Source organism: Panthera onca, chromosome X, assembly GCF_046562875.1.
Source record: "Panthera onca isolate mPanOnc1 chromosome X, mPanOnc1 haplotype 2, whole genome shotgun sequence".
NCBI lineage: Eukaryota > Metazoa > Chordata > Mammalia > Carnivora > Felidae > Panthera > Panthera onca.
The window spans coordinates 54,887,507-54,912,381 of record NC_138357.1 but is presented as its reverse complement, the minus strand read 5'-3'; the positions used below and the strand labels follow the sequence as shown (position 1 = coordinate 54,912,381).

The 24,875-nt window shown below is 33.2% G+C and overlaps 1 protein-coding gene across 1 annotated transcript in view; it reads left to right on the top strand.

Moving 5' to 3' along the window:
• PCDH11X (protocadherin 11 X-linked) overlaps positions 1 to 24,621 on the top strand; it is an 89,719-nt gene extending 65,098 nt beyond the window's left edge. The window contains 3 exon segments of the mRNA XM_081794158.1: positions 16,550 to 16,803; positions 16,805 to 19,058; positions 23,074 to 24,621. Of these exon segments, the coding sequence (XP_081650284.1) occupies positions 16,550 to 16,803; positions 16,805 to 19,058; positions 23,074 to 23,118 (2,553 nt within the window). The 3' untranslated portion in view covers positions 23,119 to 24,621.
• Positions 24,622 to 24,875: the final 254 nt, after the last annotated feature.

The window sequence follows — 24,875 nt, the reverse complement described above, 5'->3', positions numbered from 1 at the left end:
TTCATTTTATTCTATTTCATTGCATTCATTTTTTTCAAGTTTTCAAACGTTTTCCATTTTTTTCTTTCCTTTTTTCTCTAATATATCAAGTTCCCTTCAACAACAAGACCAAAACACAACTAGGATCTACCATGATGTATTTCATTCTTGTGTGTGTGTGTGTGTGTGTGTGTGTGTGTGTGTTGTTTTAAATTTTAGTTGTTATTTGTTTTTATTTTCTTAATTCCTTTTCTTCCTTCAAAATGATGAAATGAAGGAATTCACCCCAAAAGTAAGAGCAGGAAGAAATAACATCCAGGGACTTAATCCCCACAGATACAAGCAAGCTGTCTGAGCAATAATTTAGAATCACAATAATAAGAATACTAGCTACGGTCAAAAATAGTTTAGAATCCCTCTCTGTGGAGATAAAAGAAGTAAAAGCTAGTCAGGATGAAACAAAAAATGCTATAACTGAGCTGCAATCTTGAATAGTGCCACAGTGGCAAGGATGGATAAGGTAGAGCAGCAAATCAGCAATAGAGAGGACAAACTTATGGAGAATAATGAAGCAGAAAAAAAGAGGGAGACTAAGGCAATAGAGCACAATTTAAGAATTAGGGAAATCAGTGACCCATTAAAAAGGAACAACATCAGAATCATAAGGGTCCCAGAAGATGAAGAAAGAGAAAAAGTGGTATAAAGGTTATGTGAGCAAATAATAGCAGAAACATTTCCTAATCTGGGGAAAGACACAGACAACAAAATCCAGGAAGCACAGACGATCCCCATTAGATTCAACCAAAGCCGACCATCAACAAGGCATATCATATCAAATTCACAAAATACTCAGACAAGAAAAGAATCATGAAATCAGCAAGGGAACAGTCCTTAATCTGCAAGGGAAGACACACCAGGTGTGCAGCAGAGCTATCCACAGAAACTTGGCAGACCAGAAAGGAGTGGCAGGATATATTCAATGTGATGAATTGGAAAAATATGCAGCCAAGAATTCTTTATCCAGCAAGGCTGTCATTCAAAATAGAAGGAGAGATGAAAGGTTTCCCAGACAAACAAAAAATAAAGGAGTTCATGACCACTAAACCAGCCCTGCAAGAAATTTTAAGGGTGCATCTCTGAGGGGAGAAAAGATGAAAAAAAAAAAGACCAAAAGCAACAAAGACTAGAAGGGACCAGAGAACACCACCAGAAACTCCAACTCTACAAGGAACATAATGGCAATAAATTCATATATCTTAGTACTCACTCTAAATGTCAATGGATGAAATGTTCCAATCTAAAGACATAGGGTAACAGAATGGACAAGAAAACAACATCATTCTACATGCTGTTTATGAGACCCACTTTAGACCTAAAGTCACCTTCAGATTGAAAGTAAGTGGATGAACCATCTATCATGCTAATGGTCAACAAAAGAAAGCTGGAGTAGCCATACGTATATCAGAAAATCTAGATTTTAAGATAAAGACTGTAACAAGCGATGAAGAAGGGCATTATATCATAATTAAGGGGTCTATCCACCATGAAGACTTGAGAATTGTAAACATTTTTGTTCCAAATGTGAAACACCCAAATATATAAATCAATCACAAACATAAAGAAACTCATTGATAATAATACCATAATAGTAGGGGACTTCAACACTTTACTTACATCATCTAAACGGAACATCAACAAGGAATCAATGGTTTTGAATGACACACTGGACCAGATGTACTTAACAGATATATTCAGAAAATTCCATCCTAAAGCGGCAGAATACACATTCTTCTCCAGTGCATATGGAACGTTCTCCAGAATAGATCACATACTGGGACACAAATTAGCCCTCAACAAGTACAAAAAGATAGAGATCATACCATGCATATTTTCAGACCACAACACTATGAAACTCAAAATCAACAACAAGAAAAAATTTATAAAGATAATAAATACTTAGACACTAAAGAACGTCCTACTAAAGAATGAATGGATTAACCAAGAAATTAAAGAGGAAATTAAAAAGTACCTGGAAGCCAATGAAAATGATAACACCACAGCCCCAAACCTCTGGGAAATAGCAAAGGTGATTATAAGAGGGAGGTATAGAGCAATCCAGGCCTTCCTAATGAAGGAAGAAAGATCTCAGATATAAAACCTAATCTTACACCTCAAAGAGTTGGAAAAAGAACAGTATATAAAACCTCAAACCAGCAGAAGAGAGGAAATAATAAAGATTAGAGCAGAAATCAATGCTATCAAAACAAAACAAAACAAAACAAAACAAAACAAAACAAAAAACAGTAGAATAGATCAATGAAAGCAGAAGATATTTCTTTCAAAGAATTAACAAAATTGATAAACCACTAGCCAGTATGATCAAAAGGAAAAAGGAAAGGAACCCAAATAAATAAAATAAAAAATCAAAGAGGAGTGATCACAACCAACACAGCAGAAATAAAAACAGTAATAAGAGAACATTATGAGTAATTATATGCCAATATAAAGGGCAATCTAAAAGAAATGGATAAATTCCTACAAACATATAAACTACCAAAACTGAAAGAGGAAGAAATAGAAAATTAGAACAGACCCATAACCAGTAAGGAAATCGAATGAGTAATCAAAAATCTCCCAAAAACAAGAGTCCAGGGTAGAGTCCAGGGGAAATCTACCAAACATTTAAGGAAGAGTTAACACCTATTCTCTTGAAGGTGTTACAAAAAATAGAAATGGAAGGAAAACTTCCAAATTCTTTCTATGAGGCCAGCATTACCTTGATTCCAAAACTAGACAGAGAGCCCACTAAAAAGGAGAGCTATTGACCAATTTCCCTGATGAACATGGAAGCAAAAATCCTCAAGATATTAGCCAACTGTATCCAACAATACATTAAGAAAATTATTCACCACGACCAAGTGTGATTTATATTTGGGATGCAGGGGTGGTTCAATATCCACAAAATAATCAATGTGATTCATCACATCAATAAAAGAAAGGACAAGAACCACATGATCCTCTCAATAGATGCAGAGAAAGCCTTTGACAAAATACAGCTTCCTTTCTTGATAAAAACCCTCAAGAAAGTAGGAATAGAAGGATCATAACTCAAAACATAAAAGCCATATATGAAAGACCCAACACTAATATCATCCTCAATGGGGAAAGCCATAAACTTCTCTCTAATGACCACCTTTGCTGCATCCCAGATGTTTTGGTCTATTGTATTTTAATTTTCTTTGGCCTCCATTTACTTTTTAATCTCCTCTTTAATTTCTTGGTTAACCCATTCACTCTTTAGTATGATGCTCTTTAATCTCCAGGTATTTATGATCTTTCCAAATTTTGTTTTACGGTTGCTTTTGAGTTTCATAACATTGTGGACTGAATATATTCAAGGTATGATCACGATCATTTTGTACTTTTTGAAGGCTGATTTGTATTTCAATATGTGATCTAATCTGGAGAGTGTTCCTTGTGCACTGGAGAAGAATGTGTATTCTGCTGCTTTAGGATGGAATGTTCTGAATATATCTGTTAAGTTTATCCCATTCAGTGTGTCATTCAAAGCCATTATTTCCTTGTTGATTTTATGTGTAAATGATCTATTTATTGCTGTAAGTGGGGTTTTGAAGTCTCCTATTATTTTGGTATTATTATCAATGAGTTTATGTTTGTGATTTATATATTTGGGTGCTTCACATAGGAGGCATAAACCTTTACAACTGTTAGATCTTCTTGATGGATAGACCCCTTAATTATGATATAATGCCCTTCTTAGTCTCTAGATATGGTCTTTTTTAATAAAATCTGGTTTGTCTGATATAGGTATGCTACTCCAGCTTTCTTTTGAAGACCGTTATCATGATAGATTATTCTCCATCCTCTTATTTTCTCTCTGCAGATTTCTTTCAGTCTAAAATGTGTCTCTCATAAGCAGCATATAGATGAGCCTTGTTTTCTAATCCATTCTGATACCCTATATGTTTTGATTGGAACATTTAGTCCATTGACATTTAGAGTGAGTACTGAAGATATGAATTTAGTGCCATTGTGTTGCTTGTACAGTTGGAGTTTCTGTGATGTTCTCCCAACCTTTCAAGTCTTTGTTGCCTATGGTCTCTTTTGTTTTGTTTCATCTTTTCTGCACTGATATAGTCTCCCTTAAAATTTTTTTGTAGGGCCAGTTTAGTGGTCACAAACTCCTTTTGTTTTTACTTGTCTGGAAAACCCTTTATCTCTCCTTCCTTTTGAATGACACCCTTGCTGGATAAAGAATTGTTGACTGCATATTTTTCTGATTCTGCATGTTGAATACATCCTGCCAGTGCTTTCTTGCCTGACAAGTTTCTGTGGATAGGTCTGTTGTGAACTTGATCTGTTCACAGATCTTTCTTTCTTCGCCTATTTATCTTGTGAATTTCAGTATGATATGCCTTGGTGATGATCGGTTTTTGTTGAATCTAATGGGAGTTTTCTGTGCTTCTTTGATTTTGATAACTATGTCCTCCCACGAATTCAGAAAGTTTTCCTCTGTAATTTGCTCACATTACCCATATGTCCCCTTTTCTCTCTCGTCATCTTCTGGGACTCCCATCATTTGAATGTTATTCCTTTTTAATAAGTCACTGAATTCTCTAAGTCTTGTATCATGCTCCCCTGCCTTTGTTTCCCTCTTTTCCTGCTTAATTAGTCTCCATAATGTTGTCTTCAGTATTGCTGATTCACTCCTCTGCTTCGTCCATCCTTGCTGCCATGGAATCCATTCGAGATTGCATCTCAGTCGTAGCATTTTCAATTTCGTCATTATTAGAATTTGCTTCTTTTATCTCCACAAAAAGGGGTTTTATGCTTTTTTCAACCCCAGCTTGTATTCTTATTATTGTGGTTCTAAATTCTTCTTCAGAACTTGCTTATATTTGTGTTGATTAAGCCCCGTGCTGTCATTTATTGTGTTCTTTTTTGAGGTGCATTCCTTCATTTTTTTCATTTTGGATGAAGAAAATATTAACAAAATATAAAGTAAAAATTAAAAAAAAATTAAAAACAAAACAGAAAATGAAATAAAGGAAGCTATATCTTAGGTGTGTTTTGGTCTGCTCAATGAAAGAAGCTTGATAGAGTAGAGAAAATGGTAAAACAAGGAAAGAAAAGAAGAAAGTAAGAAAAAAATTAAAAATTAAAAAATGTATATAATAAAATCAAATAAAGTGAAATAGAATAAAAAGTTAAAAAATAGAAACAGTAAAAAATATTTAAAACATTAAAAAATTCTTTTGAAAAAAATAAATACAATTTTTTCTCTTTTTGTAATAAAATTTTATTGAAAAATAAAAGAAAGGAGAAAAGTAAGGACAGAAAAGAAAAACAAATTAACCAACAAACAGAATGAAACCCAAATGAAGTTACATCCAGTTTCCCCTAGAACTCTAACTATGAAGTACTCTGTAGTCTGTACTTAAGCCAGATGAGAGATTTGTGCTATCTTCTAAGGGATGTGCTTGGAAAGTACAATTGGGCAGGGCTTAGTGTATATGCTTCTTTCTCCACTAGGTGGCTCTGTTTGTCTCAATGTGGTGGCTTGGTGCTGTGAGCATGCACATGTGCGTGAGGGAGGGTTAGAAATTACCTCACCCAGCTTCCTAGTCCCTGGCATGGGAATTTTGCACTCTCACCCTCCTGAATTCAAGCACCCCTCCTTTGTCTCATGCTTCTGGTTCACTCCTTGCCTCTATCCTGTCTATGTCCACACCATCAGCCTCCCAGGTGGCACCTGACCCCAGATTTTTATCTCAGATGGGACTGTGGTTCAAAACCCCCCACTCCAGAGAACCCCGGGGCTTGGATCCACTCCAGCTCTCTGGGAGATTGTCTTGTTGAGCAATGGCCATGTACTGACTTGTCCCAGAAAGTGTTCATGTGATCGTGCAGTGGCAGACAGTGCCAGGTTTCAACATACTCTGGTGTCTTTATCCCAATGCCAGCAAACATGTCTGCTCTCTCAGGTCTGCTTGGACATTTTTCTGTAGGGAGACTGTAAGCCTCTACCAAATGCTATCCAAGCAGGGGAACTGCTTCTCCTCATGTGGCATATGGATGCCTCAGACCCCACTGCCTGCTCCTGGAGATTCACCCTATTTCCTCACCAGAACACCATCTGGCATTGGGCTCCAGAGTTTTAGACTCTGTGCTCTACTGTTTATTGAATCCTAATGGTATTGAAACACTCTCCTTTCTCCCTATCAGTAGTTTTGGGGAACAGATTTCTTGTTCAGTCCCTTGTGAGTGTTTTTACTCTGTCTCTTTCTCTCCAGCTACTTTTGGGATGAGTGCTTTTCCTGCACACTCCCTATGTGCCACACTCCCCCCCCCCTTTCTTTGTCCTCTCTCCACAAAAACAGCTCCGTTTCATCCATGGCTTTTCTCTCCCCCCAGGTCATCTCTCTGTGCTGTGTATCTGCCAAGATCTGCGGCTCAGGTTGTGTAGATTGCTGTGTTAATCCTAGGATCAGTTTTCTAGATGTGCAAAATGGTTTGATGCTGATCTAGCTGTGATTCAGGCACAAGACAAGCTGAGAGCTTCCATGATGCTCCTAGATTCCTAGATCTTGAACCCCTCCCTCTCTCGTTTTAAAATTTGTTTTGATGTGTCTGCCTAGATGTTTATAAATTTTGTTGTTTTTTTTTAAGAAACCGGCTCCTGGTTTTATAGATCAGTTCTATTTTTTTTTTCTACCTAGTTTATTTCTGCTTTAATATTTATTGTTTCCTTTCTTCTGCTGGGTTTAGGCTTTGCTTGTTGTTGTTTTTCTACCTCCTTTTGTTGTAAGTTTAGGTTCTTGAGGTAGGCCTGTATTTCCATAAACTTCCCTCTTAGAGCTGCTTTTGCTACATCCCAGAGTTTTACGACCACGGCGTTTTCATTTTCGGTTTTCTCCATGTACTTTTTAGTTTCTTCTTTTATTTTATAGTTGACCCTTTCTGTGTTTAGTAGTATGTTATTTAATTTTCATCTATCTGTGGTCTTTTCATATTTATTCTTGTTATTGATTTTTAGTTTCATTGCATTGTGATGAGAAAAGATGCATGGTATAACATCAATGTTTTTGAATTTGTTCAGACTTGTCTTGTTGCCTAATTTGTGATCTATTCGAAAGAATGTTCCATGCCCACTTGAAAAAATATGTATTCTGTTGCTTTATGATTGGGTGTCCTGAATATATCTGTTAAATCCATCTGGTCCAGTGTATCATTCAATGCCACTGTTTGCTTGTTGATTTTCTGCATGGATGATCTTTCCATTGATGTAAGTGGGGTGTTAAAGGCACATACTGTAATTATATTACTATCAATTTGTTCCTTTATGTTTGTTATTAACTGTTCTGTGTATTTGGGTGCTTCCTTGTTGGATGCATAAATATTTACAATTGTTTTATTTTCTTGTTGAGTTTTGTCCTTTATTACTATTAGTAGTAGTAGTAGTAATAGTAGTAGTAGTATATAGTACTGTTTTTTGTTTCTCTACAGGTTTTGTTTTAAACTCTATTTTTTCAGTTATAAGTTTTGCTCTCCTGGCTTACTATTTTTTTTTTAGATATATATAAGAGAGTGCCAGCATAGGAGATGGGCAGAAAGAGTGGGGAGAGAGTCTCAAGCAGCTACATGCTCAGTGCACAGCCTGATGTAGGGCTGCATCCCATGACCTGGGATCATGACCTGAGCTAAAATCAAGCCAACCAGGCACCCATATCCTGGTTTACTTTTAACATCTATTTGTATGATAAATATTTCTTCATCCTTTATTTTTCAATCTGCAGGCATCTTTAGGTCTGAAATGAGTCTCTTGTAGGCAGCATATAGATGGGTCTTGTATTTTATCCATTCCATCACCATATATCTTTTTATTGGAACATTTAATCCATTTACATTCAAAGTCATTCTTGATAGGTATGTATATATTGACATCTTGTTACTTGTTTTGAAATTGTTTCTATAATTTTCTCTGATCCTTTTTTCTCTTGCTCTCTTTCATATTTTTCTTATTTTCTTTAGTGATATATTTGTTTTCCTTCCTTTTTATTCTTTGCTTTATCTATTACTGATTTTTTATTTGTGACTACCATTAGATTTGTATATAACATCTTCTGCATATAATAGTCTATATTAAGTTTATGTTCACTTAAGTTTGACCCCATTCTTTACTTTTCTCATCCCCACTTTTTAGGTATATATGACACTATGTGTACATCTTTTATTTTGTGAATCCCTTGACTGATTTTTGTGGATATTCTTATTTTTCAAACTGTCATGTATTTTCTTTCCTTTCCCTGAGTGCTTACATTTTTTTAAAGAGGAAAAAGAAACAGACTACTCCTAGTGTTGTAATCTGATGAAATAGAGAAAAAAATTATATAAGAAGAAACTTATGTTACAAATATCCTTAGTCTACTAAGGAGGTTTTGCTAAATTTCAGTAAATAATATTAAAAAAATGTGTAATGTCTTAAACCCTGTGCATAGCTTTGCCAAAATTATTATCACTGTTATTAACATTTTAATGTAAGTTCATTTCTTCCAAAGAGAGTGGATGTTTTCTAAAACACATGGCTCTCCTTTCCATAATATAGCTTTATAGTAAAGAGGATCTTGGCGACTTATTGTGAAACATGTGACTAACAGCCAGGTCATTTTACAGGTAATACATTTAATGTTCTAGAAAATAGAGCATAAAATATAAATAATACTGCAATATTGAATATTAATTCTAGGCAACCTATAGCAAACCAAGTCATTTTAATCGAATTAAAGTACATCTACTATAGTTACCATTGTATTTGTTTTGAAAATATTAAATTTATTTCCCTACTGTTTTCTAAAATAGCTATATCTTTGTGGTTTTATCCATTTAAAACTATGTCCTTGTATTTCTCTTGCCCAAAGATGTATCAGTAAGAGTATGAAAAATACTGGTTTTTAAAAATATTGTTAGCTTTGGATAAATAATGTAGTGGTAAAGTTCGGAAATAAACTTTTAGTCTTTCCCTCAATATTCCTTGATCTAAAGCATCTTTTATTTAATCAGTGTTAGAATACAGTTTCTTCGGAACTATTTTTTTTTTTTATTTTTTAAATTTTAATTTAAATTACAGTTAGTTAACATGCAGTGTTATATTAATTTTAGGTGTACAATTTTGTGATTTAACACGTACATCACCTGGTGCTTATCACAAGTGCACTCCTTAATCCCCTCCACGTTTTTAACCCCATCATTTACCCACTTCCCCTCTGGTAACTGTAGGTTCGATCTCCATAGTTAAGAGTCTGTTTCTTGATTTATTTCTTTGTCTCTGTTTCCCTATCATTGCATTGTTTCTTTGATTTTACATATGACTGAAATCATGTGGTATTTTTCTCTGAATGACTTATTTTGTGTAGCATAATACTGTCTGGCTCCATCCACGTCATTGCAAGTGGCAAGATTTCATCCTTTATTTTTATGGCTGAGTAATATTTCATTGTCTAATACCACATCTTCTCTGTCCACTCATCAGTCAGAGGACAGCTGGGCTCTTTCCAGAATTTGTCTGTTGTATATAATGCCTCTATAAAGGTGAGGTGCATGTATTCCTTTTAATTAGTGTGTTTGCATTCTTTGGGTAAATACCTAATAGTGTGATTGCTGAATTATAGGTTTGTTCTAGTTTTAGTTTTTTTTTGTTTTTTTTTTTTTGTTTTTTTTTTTTAGGAATCTCCATACTGTTTTCCAGAGTAGGCTTGCCAGCTTGCATTCCCACCAACATTGCAGAAGGGTCTTCTTTTTGTACTTACTGGCACTGTATGCATTTTCTGACAAGTGCACCACATCTCTTACTCTGGAAGTCCCGTGTTATTGCCTTCCAACACCAAGGAAGTGGTGTCTTGCACATGAATATGTCAAAAATTTTAAATTTTAGTACAATAGTTTGGTTAGTTCTTTTCTGGAACAATAGACAAAAATATAGCTTTTAATTAGGCAAAAAATATATTTTATTCATTTATTTCAAAAGCATGTATACTTCCCCTTGAAGTTTCCTATCCACATTTTCTTCTTTGGTTTTACAAATCCCTGTTAAGAATTAAATAATTAAATGCATAAAAGAATTAAAAGAATTAAAGAATTAAATATCAGATGAGATTAACATCTTGCAAATTTTAGCAGTCATCCTGCATTTGCAAACTCAAAGCTTATTTTTGAATTTAGGAAGAAATATTAGTAACAAATAATTTTAAGCCTTTCACATTACATGAAGTTATTAAAAAGTCCTTAATTAAAAAAATAGTTATTTAAATTCAAATTAGTTAACATACCATGTACTATTGGTTTCAAAAGTAGAACGCAGTGATTCATCACTTACATGTAACACTCAGTGCTCATCTGGACAAGTGCCCTTCTTAATGCCCATCGCCATTTAGCCCATCCCCCCCACCTCCCCTCCAGCAACCCTCAGTTTGTTATCTGTATTTAAGAGTCTTTTATGGTTTACCTTCCTTTCTGTTTTTACCTATTTTTTTCTTCCCTTCTGCTATGTTCATCTGTTTTCCTTCTTAAATTACACATATGAGTGAAATTCTATATTTGTCTTTCTCTGACATACTTATATTGCTTAGCATACCATGCTCTAGTTCAATCCATGTTGTTGCAAATGGCAAGATTTCATTGTTTTTGATCACGAGTCATATTCCATTGTGTATATATACCACATTTTCTTTATCCATTCATCAGTTGATGGACATTTTGGGTATTTCCAGACTTTGGCTACTGTTGATAAAGCTGATATAAACATTGTGGTGAATGTGCACTTTTGAATCATCATTTTTGTATCCTTTGGATAAATACCTACTAGTGCAATTGCTGATTCTTAGAGTAGTTTTATTTTTAATTTTTTGAAGAACCTCTACCTTTCCAGAGTGATTGCACCAGTTTGCATTCCCACCAACAGTGAAAAAGGCTTCCCCTTTCTCTGCATCCTTGCCAACATCTGTTATATCCTGAGTTGTTAATTTTGGTCATTCTGACAAGTGTGAGGTGGTACTCATTGTGGTTTTGATTTGTATTTCCCTTATTATGAGTGATATTGAGCATCTTTTCACATGTCTGTTAGCCATCTGGATGTCTTCTTTGGAAAGGTGTCTATTCATGTCTTCTGCCCATTTCTTCGCTGGATTATTTGTTTTTTGGGAGTGTTGAGTTTGATAAGTCCTTTATAGATTTTAGATACTAACTCTTTATCCAATTCTGTATGCCGACTTTTAGTTTTGCTGATTGTTTCATTCCCTGTGCAGAAGCTTTTTATCTTAATGAGGTTGCAATAGTTTGTTTGTTTGTTTGCCTTTGTTTCCCTTGCCTCCAGAGTCATGTCTAGTAAGAAGTTGCTGCAGCTTAGGTCAAAGAAATTGCTGCCTGTTTTCTCCTGGAGGATTTTGTCCACATTTTTTTAAACTTGAACTGGAATTGGCAGTTTTGGGTACTTGATTTCAATTTCATTTAAGATCTGAGAATCTGGGGAGCCTGGGTGGCTGAGTTGGTTAAGCATATGACTTTGACTCAGGTCATGATCTCATGGTTTGTGAGTTCGAGCCCCACTTTGGGCTCTGTGCTGACAGCTCAGAGCCTGGAGCCTGCTTTGGGTTCTGTGTCTCCGTGTCTCTCTGCCCCTCCCCTGCTCATGCTCTGTCTCTCTCTGTCTCAAAAATAAATAAAACATTAAAAAAAAGATATGAAAATCCAAATCAACATATGATGTGTTTCATTCAATTCATATAATATGCTGTTTTCTCCTCTGCGATTGTTTTTAAATTTTTATTATTTGTACATATGTATGTTTAACAGATGTAGAGTTTTAAATTTTATAAATAATGCACTGGACACTTACCTCACAAAACTTGTCATCATTTCTTCTGAAAATGAAGGTTTACTAATACTTTGTGAATTTTTACCAGAGATTGAAACTTTAGCTTATTATATCCCAAACAGAAAAAAAAAATAGTTGTTTTATAAAATAATAGTGAAAAAATTTTAATGGAGTATTTTATATTTTGCCTCAGTTTTTTTCTTTATATTGTGTTAAAGAAAAAATTTTAAGTTTGTTTATTTTGAGAGAGAAGGGGGAGGTAGAGGGGCAGAGATAGAGGGAGACAGAAAATTCCAGGAAGGTTCAGTGCTGTCAGCACAGAGCCCGAAGTGGGGCATGAACCCATGAGCCATGTGATCATGGTTGAAGTTGGACACTTAACTCACTGAGCTAAAGTTGGACACTTAACTGCCTGAGACAGTCAGACACTCCTCTTTTATATTTATTAAGCTTTAAGTAAATTAATGAGAAAAACACATATGAATGATATTTAGTGTTCTCACCAAAAGGAGAACACTTGGGAGAATTTGTCCCTGTAAACAAGGGGAAATAATTTTAATTAGGTTTGGAATTCAAGATAATACAAGTAAGTTATCCCAAAGTTTTTACTTTTTTTGTGCATAAAATATATCTCTGTTAATGTTAGTACGATAATTATCTATACATCTTTATTTGGCGTTTTTACTTATCACACTGTTCTCAGGTCATGGTCTAAGATATGGTGAAAGTCTTCAGCTTTTTCATTGCTCACATGGGTATGAGTCTCAATTCAATAAATACCATCAAGGTAGCAGTAGTAATGGGTCCGTGTGTTAGTCATTATCTAATCCTGAAGGAGACAAGGTAGAGGAACAGCCTTTGAATACTCACTCAATAATGATAGTAAGCTCATATTAGCACCATATTTTGGCACCAAACTTCAATATCTGGCCAAATATTTGTCAATTACTTGGACAGCATGAAATTTAAATATGTAAATCAGCAAAGTATTTGTAGAGCTATAAATATCTGGGGGAGATGCATATACAATCACCTGAGCATAAATTTTTGTTAAAAAAAAACATTATAACTTCTTAGAACAGTACATTCTAATAGAACTTCATGCAATAATGTAAATTTTCTATATCTGTGCTGTCCAATGAAGTAACCACTACTTACATATGGCTATGAAAACTTAAAATGTGGCTAGTGAGATTGAGGGATTGATATTTAGATTTTATCTAATATTAATTAATTAAAAAATATATTTAAAGACTTGTGGCTATTAGGCTAAGTGAAATTAGTCAGAGAAAGACAAAATCATATGACTTCACTAATATGAGGACTTTAAGAGACAAAACAGATGAACACAAGGAAAGGGAAAAAATAATATAAAAACAGGGAGGGGGACAAAACAGAAGAGACTCATAAATCTGGAGAACAAACTGAGGGTTACTGGAGGAGTTGTGGGAGGGGGGATGGGCTAAATGGTAAGGGGCACTAAGGAATCTACTCTTGAAATCATCGTTGCACTATATGCTAACTAATTTGGATGTAAATAAAAAAAATAAATAAAAATATTTGAAAGTGAAATTCAAAAAATAAATAAATAAATAAATACTTTGGCTAATCACTACCATATTGGAAAGAATAGTTGTAGAAGGCAGAAGGGCAATATGGACATTGCTCATTACCTGGCATGTATATTCTCTTATCACCTTGAAATTAAAAAAAAATATTTTAACATTCCTGTCACTTCATATAAATAATTAAAAGACAACAAAGACGTTATTCTTAGATTTTCAACCTATACATTTTTGCCTTCATTTGCTTGAGAAAGCAAAGGTTAATTCAAAATTCAAGCCAAGGCATAAGATTAAACTCTAAACAAATGGCACACACTGCACAAACGTAAATATGTAAAATTAAAAATTAAAACTAGTACATTTTTCCCAGATGTATTATAGTCATAAATTGGATAATTGGTTCTTAAACTAAAAGCTTAAGTGGCACCTGGGTGGCTCAGTTGGTTGAGCGTCCAACTTCGGCTCAGGTCATGATCTCATGGCTCTTGAGTTCCAGCCCTGAGTTGGGCTCTGTGCTGACAGCTCGGAGCCTGGAGCTTGCTTCATATTCTGGGTCTCCCTCTCTCTCTCTCTCTCTCTCTCTGCCCTCTCCCGCTCATGCTGTCTCTCTCTGTCTCTCAAAAATAAACTAAACATTAAAAAAATTTAAAAAAACTTAAGTGTATTTATTTATTATTTCTAACATAGTGTTTTCTTGTTCTTTCTATATTATATATGCTAGTTTTCACTTATATAACCTTTAATAATACTTTATATTCTCCTTCTATAGCTTTTATTAAAAATGTAATTATTCTGTAGTTAATATAAATCTGTTAGTATAAATAACATTAAATACTTAGATTGTCATCAGTTTTTTTCTCATTTTAGGTAGAACTTAATTTTTGTTACATTTATAAACTATGATTACTCACTACCATATCCCCAATGCCTAGAAGAAGGTTGTGACTGTATTTACCACTAAATATTGAAGTTTGACAATAGTTAGCAAAATAGTATTAAGTGCCATGGATTTTTATGACGTGCAATTTAGAAACTTTTTTCTACTCATAAATAACACATTTTAGGTTTGAACCTTCTTAAATTTTTTTCAAATACCTTTACAAAAATAAAATTATCTTTAATAACTGAGTTTATTTAGATAAAATTATAATAGTAAATATTGTATTTGCATTTGACATTATTGTCATAAAATTATATTTTTTCTTAAAATATGCAGTATAAGAATAGATTTCAGTTTGATAATTTTCACACTTGTAAATTGATATGACATGAAAAATGTTTCCATTGTTAAACACTTCATTCAAACGAAAGGTAGGTTGTTTATTGGTTTATATGAATAAAATATTAATAAAATGTTCATTATAGTTGTTTGAATTAAAAACAAGATGACCAATACACATCAGTTACCTCCTATTATTTTTTTAATTCATTAAAGCAGATAAAAGAGAGAAAAAGATGGCAGCAAAGAGGACCCAAACTGATACCAATTCTGAATGGCCACCTTAAATTTAATAATGAACATCTAATTCTTCCAACAATATATATTATGTTTCTGTATTTGAATAAAAATGTAAGTAAATCTAAGCACAAAAGAAAAAAATTGCAGAAATATCTTCAAGCAGTTCAAAAGGTAGAAGATAGATATATTTAGTATTGTACACAATTATATGGAGACAATTACAGCACTTTGGTAATTAAAAAATATAATCATATAATTTTACTATATATTCTAGTCGCCCCTGGAAACCTAATATCATTCATTAGTTTCTAACATTTAGGATCATATTTTATACACTGTTATGACAAAATTATGAAACAAAACCCTCATATATTAACCTGTTCTTTGTTTGCAGAGCACATAAATGAAAGATCAATAACTGACCCCTGCCACATGCCAGCAACTTTTGTGTTAAACAATTCTATTGAAGAATTAAAAATGATATTGAGTTATGTGTGTGTGTATGTGTGTTTGTAAACATTTGTAAATTACCCACATAATAAGAATCTTAAGGTCCTCTTCTGATCTTTTCTTCACAGCCTCCAGTACCTTTTCGTCTTACTCATTTCTGTCAAAATGCTACAAATAGCTGGATAGGACTACCCCTGAGAGCCAATCAGCAGTACTACTCAATCATTTAGCAAAATAACTATTTATCTGTGTAGGGCTCATTTTATTGTAGTTCAGGGAAGAGATTTAAAAAATTGATAAATTGGACTTTATCAAAATTAGGATATTTGAGTATTTAAAAAACTTGTTCAGAATATGAGATTCTTCATGTAGTGATAAGCAGCCCTTAAGACAGGTCATGCACATTAAATATTTCACAATTTTATATTACTCACATTTCCTCTTTTGAGGTTAAGAGGTAGCCAGAACCAGAGAAGACTGTTTTTTAAACGTTCCCATATTCTGACTCTATGGACATACAGAGAAAATAGGTGCTGTTCCAAGCTATAATTTCCAAATTGAAATGTTGACACGTGATTTTCAGTCCATTGTGCTTTCTCATTAAAAAATAATAAAGTTAATTAAATAACATTGTGTTGTTAATTTCCAATAACATTTTATTTTTAATACCTGTTTCTATAGAAACAAATGGAAATATTGTGTATTTTACACAAAGTTTTATTCCTATCAGACTTTGTGTATTTTCTCCTTCTATCAAAGGTTTTAGCTGTACTTTTAGATGTATGTTCTTGTCTTGGATGAATACTTTATACTTGATTGTTATTTTTGGAATAACATTTGGAGTAACCATGATTAATTCACTTATAACTTCATTCACCATGTGAAACACTGACAACCTTTTATAGTTTTTCCTTTTGAAGATTTTAATACTTTACATAAGTGAATTACATTTATTGCCATAAAATGCTATGAACTGAAAAACTCTCAGAACAACTTATAGCACAACTGTCTAATTTTAAAAATGCCTGGAGATGTTAAGCAACTTGCTTGTGGTCACAATACTAGTTATAGACAGAGTTGGGACTTAGAATATAAGTCTTCTGGCACCTATTTCTGAGCTGATCCTATGTCATGTGACTTTAATAATTTGAAAGCTGGTCTCATTATATAACATAAGTTAAATACATTTCATTGTATGTTTTCTAGGGTCAAAGTATGTTTCGGCTTGATGTCATTGAAACACCAGAAGGAGACAAGACGCCACAGCTAATTGTTCAAAAGAAGTTAGATAGAGAAGAGAAGGATACATATGTAATGAAAGTAAAGGTTGAAGATGGTGGCTTTCCTCAAAGATCCAGTACTGCTATTTTGCAAATAAATGTTGCTGACACAAATGACAACCACCCAGTATTCAAGGAGAATGAGATTGAAATCAGTATACCAGAAAATGCTCCTGTAGGTAACACAACTCCATGTCACAGATGCCGACATAGGTGAAAATGCCAAGATTCACTTCTATTTCAGCAATCTAGTCTCCAACATCGCCAAGAAACTATTTCACCTGAACAACATCACCGGACTTATCACAATCAAAGAACCACTGGATAGGGAAGAATCACCAAACCATAAGTTACAGGTTTTGGCAAGTGATGGTGGATTGATGCCAGCAAGAGCAATGGTTCTAGTAAATGTTACAGATATCAATGACAATGTCCCATCAATTGACATAAGATACATCATTAATCCAATCAATGGTACTGTGATTCTTTCAGAAAATGCTCCACTTAACACCAAAATTGCTCTCATAACTGTGACAGATAAAGATGCTGACCATAATGGCAGGGTGACATGCTTCACAGATCATGAAGTCCCTTTCAGATTAAGGCCAGTGTTCAGTAATCAGTTCCTCCTGGAGACTGCTGCATATCTTGACTATGAGTCCACAAGAGAATACGCCATTAAATTGCTAGCTGTAGATGCTGGAAAACCTCCTTTGAATCAATCATCCATGCTCCTTGTCAAAGTCAAAGATGAAAATGACAATGCTCCAGTTTTCATCCAGCCTTATATAAGTCTTTCTGTTGCTGAGAATAACTCTCCTGGCACCAAGTTGACAAAAATAAGTGCAGTGGATGCAGACAGTGGGCACAATGCTGAAATCAATTATCTCCTAGGTGTTGATGCTCCATCTGAATTCAACCTGGATCATCGTACAGGCATTCTAACTGCAGGGAAGAAACTAGATAGAGAGAAACAAGAAAAATATTCCTTCACAGTTCTGGCAAAAGATAATGGGATACCATCCTTCATGACCAATGCCACAGTCTTAGTGACCATTCTTGATCAGAATGATAACAGTCCAATTTTTACTCACAATGAGTACAACTTCTATGTCCCAGAAAACCTTCCAAGACATGGCACAGTAGGACTAATCACTGTAACTGATCCTGATTATGGAGAAAATTCTGCAGTCACCCTCTCTATTTTAGATGTGAATGATGACTTCACCATTGATCCACAAACTGGTGTTATCCGACCAAATATTTCATTTGACAGAGAAAAGCAAGAATCTTATACTTTCTATGTAAAGGCTGAGGATGGTGGTAAGGTATCACATTCTTCAACTGCCAAAGTGACAATAAATGTGATTGATGTCAATGACAACAAACCAGTTTTTGTTGTCCCTTCTTCCAACAACTCCTATGAATTGGTTCTACCATCCACTAATCCAGGCACAGTGGTCTTCACAGTAGTTGCTATTGACAATGACACTGGCATGAATGCAGAGCTTCATTACAATATTGTAGGAGGAAACACAAAAGGTCTATTTATAATTGACCAAACAACAGGCAACATAACACTGAAGGAGAAATGTGTTGTTACAGACCTTGGTTTACACAGACTGGTAGTCAAAGCTAAGGACTTAGGACAACCTGATTCTCTCTTCAATGTTGTAATTGTTAATCTATTTGTGAATGAGTCAGTGACCAATGCTACACTGATTCATGAACTGGTACACAAAAACATTGAAACACCAGTGACCCCAAATACTAAGACAACTGATGCATCCTCACCAACCAGTGACTATGTCAAGATCATGGTTGCTATTATTGCTGGCACCATAACTGTCATCATTGTTATTTTCATTACTGCTATAGTAAGATGCTGCCAATCACCACACCTTAAGACTTCTCAGAAAAACAAGCAGAATTCTGAATGGGTTACTCCAAACCCAGAAAACAAGCAGATGATAATGATGATGATGAAGAAGAAGAGGAAGAAGAAGAAGAAAAAGAAGAAGAGGAAGCATGCCCCTAATAACTTGCTGCTTAACTTTGTCACTATTGAAGAAACTAAGGCAGATGATGCTGAGAATGATGGAAACAGTGCCACACTAGACGTTCCCATTCAACTGGAAGAACAAACCATGGGCAAGTACAATTGGGGCACTATACCTACTACCTTCAAGCCTGACATCCCTGATTTGGCCTGGCATTACAAATCTGCCTCTCCACAGCCTGCCTTCCAGATCCAGCCTGAAACTCCCCTGAATTTGAAGCACCACATCATCCATGAACTGCCTCTTGATAACACTTTTGTGGCTTGTGATTCCATCTCCAAGTGTTCCTCCAGCAGTTCTGATCCTTACAGTGTTTCTGAATACAGCTATTCAGTGACAACTTTCAAGACTCCTGCGTCTATACACACCAGACCGGTAGTTAATCCAAGTTTCTAACTAACTTTTCTAACTTTATTTAAATTTTTAAAATTATTTTCATTTGAAATAGAATATATTGATTCCAACAGTCAAAATATTATTTGGCAGAAGTATCCAAATAGATATATAGTTTCATTTTATGCTTGGTAGAAAATCAGATAAAATGACTCCTGATAGTAAGAAAGTGGGGGCAGATAAAGAAAATGTGGTGTGTGTGTGTGTATACACACACACACACACACACACACACACACACACACACAATGGAGTATTACTCAGCAATCAAAAAGAATGAAATCTTGCCATTTGCAACTACATGGATGGAACTGGAGGGTATTATGCTAAGTGAAATTAGTCAGACAAAGACAAAAATCATATGACTCCACTAATATGAGGACTTTAAGAGACAGATGAACATAAGGGAAGGGAAACAAAAACAATATAAAAACAGGGAAGGGGACAAAACAGAAGAGACTCCTAAATCTGGAGAACAAACTGAGGGTTGCTGGAGGAGTTGTGAGAGGGGAGATGGGCTAAATGAGTAAAGGGCATTAAGGAATCTACTCCTGAAATCATTGTTTCACTATATGCTAACTAATTTGGATGTAAATTTTAAAAAGATAAAAAATAAAATTAAAAAAAGAAAGTGGGGGCAGAATGATGATTATAACAGAGACAATATTGTTTGCAAATGGGAGTATGACACTTCATGCTAGAGAATATACTGGAAAGACTCTAAAATAAAGGATCCTGGCACTGTCTTCTGTACTATTTTGTGTATGAGGATCAGAACAATCAGTGTTAGACACATCACAGTAAAGCTTTTTAGAATCTGATAAGAAGGTCTTAGTACTTAATGGTATTTGGAATCCTAGCTTCACTTGGGAAAATGTGCTCAAGATACTAAAATAGCATCAATATATTCTCCCTATTCACTATGCTCCCAAACTCCCACAATGAAAAGAGGATGTTATGTTTAGATTAGGAAACAAACATTATGTTGTTTCATAAAATCTTTACACTATGTAACAAGAATGGGATTAGATAAAGACGTGCTACTCGTTCTCATATTCAAGCCAGAAAATGGAATATATATGAGATCTCTATCTTGGATATCCATTTAAGTATTTGCATATTTGTACAAGGTATTGAAAGCCCTTCAGGAGACATTCTTAAAAGATAATTACTTTTGGAAAATGAAATATGTCTGCTTTCTTTAATGGGCCTGAAGGAAAGTATTGGCCTATTAAGACAATGGCATATATATAATAATTGGAGTATGTATAATAATTTAAAATCCAATAAACTTAAGAAAACAAGAGCTTACACAGTGAGTTATCTGTACTCTGTGAGAAATGACTACTAATGTATCTAGAAATTCATAAGTAAATTGAATGATTTAAGTATGGTTACTTCCTTAATAAATTCAAGCCATAGAATTTACACTTTTTACTTTGGAAATCATGTCACATGTTGATTTTATTGTCTTCTATGTGCTACTTTTAAAAAGGTCTTTGTCTCAGTTTCAGTAAATAAAGGCTTTTGAAAACCTATTCAGTCTTGATAAAATGTTTGTAATTTGAAAGTCAAAATGGGTTTCTTTTCACCAAAGTTTGAGATAATAAAGAAGACTATCAGAATTCAAAATAACAAAGATAATAATAATTCACCATACTTTAGGAAATGTTTTTAAGAATCGAGGTCTTTCAAGAATACAGATAGTTAAATTACACAATAACATTAATCTTTCTTTATCACACAGTGAAGCTAAGATACTAATCCAGTTGTGGGTGCATTTTTGTTACAATAGGTCCATAATTATGATATTAAGACAGTAAAATAGTACCCTATTCTCTGTGTACAGAGTTTGTTATGCTTTGGTTTTACTGGTAGTGTTTACTTCTACAGTTCAAATGAGCCCCATCTTTTCCTACCTAGGTGAATTTTAGATGACTAAAAAACACAACAGACGCCCAACATCTCCTCAAAGTATACTTTGGTTTCTATTTAATCATGCATAAAAGTGCTATTGTTTTATAATTTTATTGCTATTATTGTATTTTATAAACATTCTCCTCAACAAAAATAACAGAAAATTATCTTTTATGAAGAACACATTGTGTGTTGTGTATCTTGTGTGTGTGTGTGTGTGTGTGTGTGTATTGTGTATATTAATAGCACTTTTCCCAGAACTAAATTTGTGACTCATTTAAAAATGTGTAAATACAGAGGGTGGGGTTTTTGAATTACATTTGCAGATTATCACTTTTAATAGATTGTCTCATGAAGTTTGTTAAAAGAGTGAATTCTTGTTTCAATGGTTTTTGAAGGCCTAGAGATGTTTTATGAGCTAGACTTATTTTATTTGAGAATACGAACATGCAGTAAGCAATGGGATAGATGATTGATGAAGAAAAAAATTGAAATATTTTCCAAATATCATCTTTCTTTTATTTTTATTTTTTGATATTTTGTAATTCTTAAAAAGTTAAATTAATAACTTTTTCCAAAATGCCATTTTCTTTTATTTAGTTAAGAGATCTTAACAGGACAAATAACTTCATGAGATAGGCAAAATACAAAAAGTAAATGCTAATTCCTGTTTATCACTAGATTTTATTAACTAAATGGACCATCTTACAATCAATGAATTATCTGATGGCTTATTCTATTTTTTCACATCTTAAAAAATAGACAAATTATATATTTTCTGTCTTTGGTTGACATTACTAAATTACTAAATATCTGCTGGACATTAACTGACGAACTTAGGCAGAGTAATATGATATTAAAACATTTTGAATTCTTATATTTTTGTGCTAAATTTGCAATAATTTTCATTCTTTCTATATACATTCTTCAATTTCTGATTAATGCCAAGTTAGGCATTTACTGATGTTGCAGAATGCTAAATAAGTACTGAAAAAGAACTAATATATTTAAAACTTCAAGTACAATAGATGTCTTCTTTTTAAAGAAATATCACATAAAGTGGGGAAAAGTGTCAACCAAAAGAACAAGAACTCATTCAATTTCCTTAAGGAAATTATGACAATGAAATAAAATATTGTTAGCAGAAGGCAAAAATGTTCCAATTAATTTTAAACAAAGTGGAAAATATATTTTCAAAAGGAGACTTTAGGGTGATATTCACATTTAGCTATTTCCCTAGTAGAAAATGAAAGTAAAGAAATGAGATGGTTGTAGTAGACTGTAAAATATAAGGAGATTTACCAGAAATTTCATGTTTTCAAAAAGGAATAAAATATTTTCTATAATTTTTCCACTCAGATGTTCTGAAAAATTATAGAACATTCATAAGAAATGTATCTTTTTTATAAAACCATTTATTACTTTGAAATATGATACTCTTCTTTAGTATAAATATTTACATATATTCTGAAAGGCATTTTTGTATATATTGTAGCAGAAATGAAAAACATGAAATTTAAAAGATCATTTTACAGTTTACCTTCAACTAACATCTTTCAGAGCATACAGATAGCATTTCATTGGTATGACTAGAAAACATTAAGTATAACCAATTTAGAATAAATTTTGATAATTGTCATATAAAAGAAATCCTTGCTTAGAATACTTATTACATTAAAATATCGTGAAGACAATATACACTTGAAAAATAGAGGAGAATAAAAATTAAAATACCATTTTTTAAGTCACTGTCTTAGACATGTACTTGAGGTACTTTATTAAACAAATTCTAACCAATTTCTGTTTTAGGAATGATGTAAAAAGAATGGTGGAAGATTTAGATAGTTATAAGATAATTCATGGATGTAACCACTTGTAGGTATTATACATGGATTCAAAATGATAGCAAGAGTCTAAGTTAGCTTGGAATAGAATTGGTGCTATTTGTTAATTTAATAACTTTGATTTTATGCATCTATATTTTATTAATGTGAATTTTAAGTATTTAGCATGCTTGGCAACTAAGGCTCCTAGAACATAGCCATCTGATTTTGATAACTTGTTATTTTTCTTGTCCTAGACTGATTCCAGGATATCAACTATTGAAATCTGCAGTGAGATATAACTTTATTGGAACAACATAATTCCATTCCTCTTCCAAAAAACTCCAATAATTTATGGTTTCAAAATTGGCCAAGATCATTGATTTTGTAATCTGAATTTCCCATTATTAAAGGCAAGCAAAACAAAGATATCTTAAAAATGATGTTCCAATGAACCTTATGCTTACTTTAACTGTAATCTTGTCATAAAAATTTAAAATTTGTGGAAGCAACAGTGCAGTGTAATAAAAGTTTTATCAAGGTGTTTCTCCATTTACTTACTCTAAATGTCAACAGCAATAATGTAATACAATGCTGTTTTGTAGAAACTGATGGCTAATGTATCATGAAACATGGAATTACTTGCCCTATCTGAAAGGAAAGGTATCCAGGGAAAGAGAATTTTTAAAGACCAAAAACAAACAAGAAAAAACTTTACTTTTTCTAAAAAAATTCACTAATATAGTGTTGCTGAAAAATAATTATAATTACCTACCTATCACTCTGCTTAAAATTTGGATGATATTAAATAATCTTATTGGGTTTTTAGGTTGATTGCAATCATGTTGTTCCACTTTAATTATTACAAAATTATTTTGTTGTAATTATGTTTCCTTTTTCTTTAAATACTGAAAAATTTTTTTTCTGTTTGTATTTATTAAAAGGAGAATTTATTTTTAATTCTTGATATTTTGAAAGTAGAATGTAAACTTTTTTATACTCCCTGATATAACTCTAGTCATATGAGAGTAGAAACAAAGATTTAGATAGGATATTTAAAAAGTTTTTATCTCAATTGTTAAACTACCTAGGAAAATATAAGGCACATGAGTCACACCTAAACAATGACATTTATTTTATTTCTCCGGCATTAAATTACTGAATACATTTCATAGCTTTGAATAATTTGTCCTTTAAAATTAACCAGTTTTTCTCAGTATGTCAATTAATTCGTTTACTACACAAAGGACTAACTGCTTTGAATTGGGGGTATCTTAAATTTTATTGAAGAAAGAATGACATGTCCCAATTTTCTGTGATATTCTTTAAGTTACTTACGACATACTGATGCTCTTAACATATTTTTAAGTGATTTCTTGGGACAAAAGGGAGTATAAAGGATCTTTATAATCATAACACAGCAGATGCTTCCTGGATTTTCATTCAAATGCTTCCTTGTGTGTCATTTTACCTTGCAAAGTGTGAGTAGGATTTGGTTTATTATTTATGTACATTAAATTAATGTATTATTTGAAGTGTTTTTTGATGTAAACACATTTAGAAGAGGTTTGTGCTCTATTTAGCATTTAATGTTAGTACAATTCTTAGATATTTGATATATAGGTAATATTTTAAACAAGCTTCTGTTAAAATCTAGTGTTCCTATTTACTCAATACAGAATCTTTTATACCTCCAATGATGTCAATCTCATTGACATAATTATTATCTAAATTTTTAAACATTACTTATGACTGTGAATGTAACTATTTTACTGGTAATGAAAATGTCATGTAAATTACAATATTGTATTCCATACTTATCAATAACTCTTATAGAAAAATACTTAAAATTAAAACTTACCTTTGTGAAAGTTATTCATATATAATCATTTTATAATTCTGCTCTCATTTCTTCCTGATGAATGAAACATTTAATTCAGGGGTGTCTGGGTGGCTCAGTCAGTTGAGTGCCTGACTCTTGATTTTGGATCAGGTCATGATCCCAGGGTCATGGTATTGAGCCCCATGTCGAGTCCCCACTGAGAATGGAGCCTACTTA